The sequence below is a fragment of the Papaver somniferum genome, chromosome 1 (assembly GCF_003573695.1).
Source record: "Papaver somniferum cultivar HN1 chromosome 1, ASM357369v1, whole genome shotgun sequence".
Lineage (NCBI taxonomy): Eukaryota > Viridiplantae > Streptophyta > Magnoliopsida > Ranunculales > Papaveraceae > Papaver > Papaver somniferum.
The window spans coordinates 161,623,282-161,628,147 of NC_039358.1; the positions used below are offsets into that span (position 1 = coordinate 161,623,282).

Here is a 4,866-nt window from a genome sequence, read left to right on the forward strand (position 1 = left end):
TATGGACTAGTAACTAGAGAGTATGGACTATCATTATGTTGAAGCTGCTACTCCCCAAATCTGCTTAACAATAGGACTTTGAAGAAAAGTATGTCAGGGAAAAAAATAGGATTCAATAAGCTAGAAATCCCACCCAGCCAATCCCAAGATAACTGGCTGATGTTACAATACCACAATAAATGATCTAAAGTATCTTCATCATTCCCACACATATAACATTTCAGAGATAACTAAACACCTTTGTTTTCTGAATTTTCATTCAATAGGATTCTAGAACAGTTATTAGGGTGTTCAAATCAGAGTTACTTCCTTGAATAATTTTTACTTGCTGGTCCAAAATTTAAAACATATTAAAAGGTCTAATTTTTCTATATGGATTTCGAGAGATCAATTTTTCGTCAGATAACTTAGCAAAAAAAAAAAAAAAAGTGTGATTCTAGGAAGGGGTCAAATTGTTAAGTATTATTCTAGACCTCCTTTCCTATCCATCTAGGTTAGAGTGGTCAACTGCAACCTACTTTAGATTTGGTTGAGAATTTATAATATTGGCATACTTGTAACAATGACTTTTGGTTGTAATGTGTAGTTGAAAATTTGGAAACTTTGGTAATAAAATTTTGCATGATTTAGCAAAACAATATAGGATTTTGTTTTTGCTCATTATGCAGCAACAGTAACATTAGATCAAGAAATCCATCATTTTATTCTTAAATAGTTACAGTACAAACAAGTCTTTTTAAAACTTAAATGAGATCAGATGAATTTACAATCGTGTCACCATTATTATCACCCCCCATAAGCAGTACTATGAACCCTTTTCACTGTGTAAACATTTAGAATCCTTAATATAACTTGGTTACTAGTACACCTGGGCGTCTTAAACTGGCTCATAGCTGCTCCATTCCCTACAAAATAATCCAGAATTCTCTTAAATGTTCCTTTCTCTACAATGCATAGTTCCAACGGTCCAATAGATTTGGATTTCCTTGAAACGACGTATCCATAATCTACGAAAGACTCGTCCATTTCCCTGCAGCACTCGCTGAGAGTTCCTTCCTTGACTTCACCCTTAATCTCCCAATAAATTACATAATTACCCGGCTGTTTCATAACGTTGGCGTGGCTCGTGAAGTCTACTATTTCAGCTTTCTCTCTGCTTAAAATTTGTGATCCTCTCTCTACCACAAACTGAAGGTCTTTCTCTGTATTTTTGTCGATATTTACTGTCAAAATTAGTTTTCTTCTGCAAATAAAATTCAGTTTCGGGGTTCCTTTGTAGAAACCAGCAACTTCAACCACATCTCCTAATCTATACCTGTAAAGCCCTGAAAGAGAAACATCAACAATAAAATTAATGAAGCAAAGATATTTTGCTAATTATTTTGTTTAGTTGGGAGAAGTCTCACCATCAAAATAAAATGAGCCCCAAAAAGGCCAGACATAACTATTCCCTAAAATCTAAGTCACAGTTACTTGTTAATTAGTTAGAGTACTTTTGTTGTTAATGTTATTAATGGAAATAATGAACCAATAGTTGTAAATTACGTATAAACAAAATTAATGCCGAGAGAGACGGAGGATATAGCGATGGGATGGAGAGACCAACCTGTGAAAGTTGTAAGAACCAGCTCGTATTCTTGACCAATCTTAACTTTAGAAAGTGGTACGGGTTCATCTTCTATAAAGTCATCAATAGCTGCTGAGGAGGTACTGATGTAACCTTTTTTATCTCTATGAAGAGGTATAAACTCAAAGTAAGAAAATGTGGGTACAATAGTAAAACTGACATCTTCAGGTGGACAACAGGGTTCAATATTGACACCAATCCAACTTTCTGTCGATCCATAATCGGCACAAACAATTGGCAAACTTCCTGAATAATGTCTCAGTTTTTTCAAATAAGGTTGCATTGATCCTGTCATTATTGAGTAGACGTACTTGGCGTTAGGCCATAGTTTCGGTATTACCGAAAACCAATCCGTCACATCTAATTCTTTGCATTTCTCTTCAATCCTTGAAGCTAAACACGGGTTTGGAGATATGATATCCAGAACGGCTTCTCTCATCTTATTTGAAGTGACTTTTACCGAATTCAAAGTCCCTTCTCTTATATCTTGGACGATACATTCCCAAACTTCCTCAAATGTTGTGAAAGCTTGTACTATACTATAAGCAAATGTGGAAGTGATGAATTCAACTTGATCACAGAAAATAAGACCAAGTAAAAGATGACAATATGTTGATTCTTTATAATCTCCACCTGAAATTACTTCTTGTGGACTACAAGTAAATGATTTCGTTTTCGTTTGTTTGATTTTGAACTCTTCACTCGCGTAATAATGACTTGTTGCTGTTCCTACTGCTATTCCTCCTTTTGTTTTTGACTGTGCACTACTGTAAATGAACTCAAGTATCCTTCCTCCTTCCCTTATTGGAAAAACCCTATAATATGAGATAAACAAGAGTCAGAGGTCACTGAGCAATTAATGGTAGCTCAATTATAGGCACATTTTGGATTCTTGTTGCATGGGTTCTTGAAACAACCCGTGCACATTGTAAAAATTTGAACGTACCCCTTTTGCTTTGGGGATAAATGTGAATTATATGAATGAAAAAAGTTAGAAAAAAGAGGGAACATCTCATCAAAAGAAAAGAAAAAAAAGGAGAACAAAAGAAGCTAGTTTTGATGATATAAAGTTGGGACCTTGATCTGTAAGCAGCAGCCAATCTAAACATCTGAAGTGTTGTTTGTGAACTATGACGAGTGAAAGGAACGTACTTTTGTCTTCCTTCTGTTGTTCCTGAACTGAAAATCACAAAACAGTAAAAAAAGTAAATCAAGCGACAAACAAATTCAAATTCAAAAAGATCACAAGAAAATTCACTGTTTTTCCTATCACGTCAAATCACTCCATCTTGTTCATTTTTCTTCGGAACAAAATAGGTTTTCACTCAATCTCGTTATAAGATAAAATAATAAGAAAAAGAGTAAATGCTCATCATCATGAAGTTCCAGAATTCAACAAGGTATCAAGAATTCAACCTCATCTACGTGAGACGCTAGGAGCATACTGGTTAGTAGTTGCGGCGTTAATGTCCTTACCTTAAAGAAAGAGTAGTAATAGCTTCTTGAATGAGAACAGGTGTTAAATCTCCATCCTTAATCCTTAGAATATATGGTTCTAAATCTGCATGAGAAACAAGAGGAACTAAAGAAGTATAGAGTGATTCAATTGAACTGGAATCCATTTCTTGAATATTCAAATCGTTTCCAAGCCATTTCTTGAGATATTCCGTTTCAAAATTCATCTCGATAATACGTCGAAGAGTTTCTGTCTGAACTAATCCAGCGTTCTCTGAGATATCTTCAAACCATTTGATAATTTCATAATCATCATTTGATATAATTTTGTTATTTACTACTGCTTCCATATTATAGTAATATTGATATGGAACTGCTGGTAGCTAGAACTCTATCCGTTCTTGATGAAAATATATATAGACAGAATATATATATCGTAAATTTAGTATTAACTACTAAAATATACTCCTACATTTCTCTGTCATAGACACATGCATCTCTCTCTCCGGTGGCCTGATCTCCAGAAACATTAATGTTTATCTTAAGAGACTCGGTACGATGGAATGTAGACCACACGACAGTGTTATCATACTTACAGATAAAAAGAAAGAGGAGAGAAGAATCTTTGGAAGAAGAGACGGTGATTATTCATGAATGTAAGGTAAATGTGATGGCCACATCTTCCGGGAAAGTCCGTCTCTTTCTAATTTGTAGGCTGGCTGGACATATTTTGAAGTTCTCACAATGACACCAACCATTTCTGCGGTTGGCTAGTTATATTCAATCACATTCAGGCAATTGCTGCAATTTATACCTTTTATCATAATTACACCAAGTGGCCGAAAGTGATTGGTTCCCAATAACTTCCCATTATTTTCTCTTACTTTCTGTCAGCAAATATTACTCAAATAGATTTTGGTGGAGCATGGTGGTAGGCATATCAATTAATTCTTGAATACCCCCATTTGCACCGGAAACGTTGGCAACTGTCATGTCATGTAGCTGTTTGGTTGCATTGAAACCCCGACAAAAAGTTTGGGCCGACTAGTTTATGAGATTCCATTATACCATCCCATTACCTTTTGTAAGCAATGCCCCCTTGGAGCCAAAGCGGGAGCTGCACTTTTTTCCATTACATTTAGGGTAAGTTTTATGGCATGGATGTTAAAACTTCCGCATCGTAAGGATTATCAAATACTTGTGGGGCTTTTTTTTTCATCATGGGAACTCTGACACCCAGAAATGTACTTTGTAAATTTCTGGCACAGATGTGCTCCGCAACAATGTAGTTCAGCGAATCAAGTTTCATCTACGATTACTTCAGCTTTATAAGTTTGCACCAATACAAACAACAACACTACACAGTTCTGCAATGGAAGTTTTTAGCCTTTTTTCACTTTTTTCTTCTTCTCAAATGCTTACCATAAAGCATTCAACATTGCCACACATTCATTAACACAATCAGTCAACCAAGATCACTTAGAACATGACACAATTAGCCCATTTTATTGCATCAAAGGGAAGACATACAAAACTTGTCCACTTAGGGACTTACACAGACTTGTTCCTCTTGAACCAAGCCTTAACCTTACCAAAACTGTCTCAATTTGAGTCTTGCAATCTCTTATTTAAGCCTACCAATTTTCTAATGCCTTTGCATTATTTATGCAGTGGTTACAATGGCCAATAACCGTGCACAACACTTGTACATGCATGGGACAGCCATCTGTCCCATAAGGCAGATCCATAACCGCCAATAATTGCTGCCTACTGGCCAATTTTTT

General features: G+C 35.6%; 1 protein-coding gene across 1 annotated transcript; it reads right to left on the bottom strand.

Moving 5' to 3' along the window:
* Positions 1 to 679: 679 nt before the first annotated feature.
* LOC113306025 (indole-3-acetic acid-amido synthetase GH3.10) lies at positions 680 to 3,783 on the bottom strand. The gene is made up of 4 exons (XM_026555015.1): positions 3,104 to 3,783; positions 2,705 to 2,806; positions 1,607 to 2,442; positions 680 to 1,325 (listed from the first exon to the last, which is right to left on the bottom strand). The coding sequence occupies exons 1-4, from the start codon at positions 3,430 to 3,432 to the stop codon at positions 787 to 789; spliced, it is 1,806 nt and encodes a 601-aa protein (XP_026410800.1). The 5' UTR covers positions 3,433 to 3,783; the 3' UTR covers positions 680 to 786.
* Between the last annotated feature and the right edge of the window lie 1,083 nt (positions 3,784 to 4,866).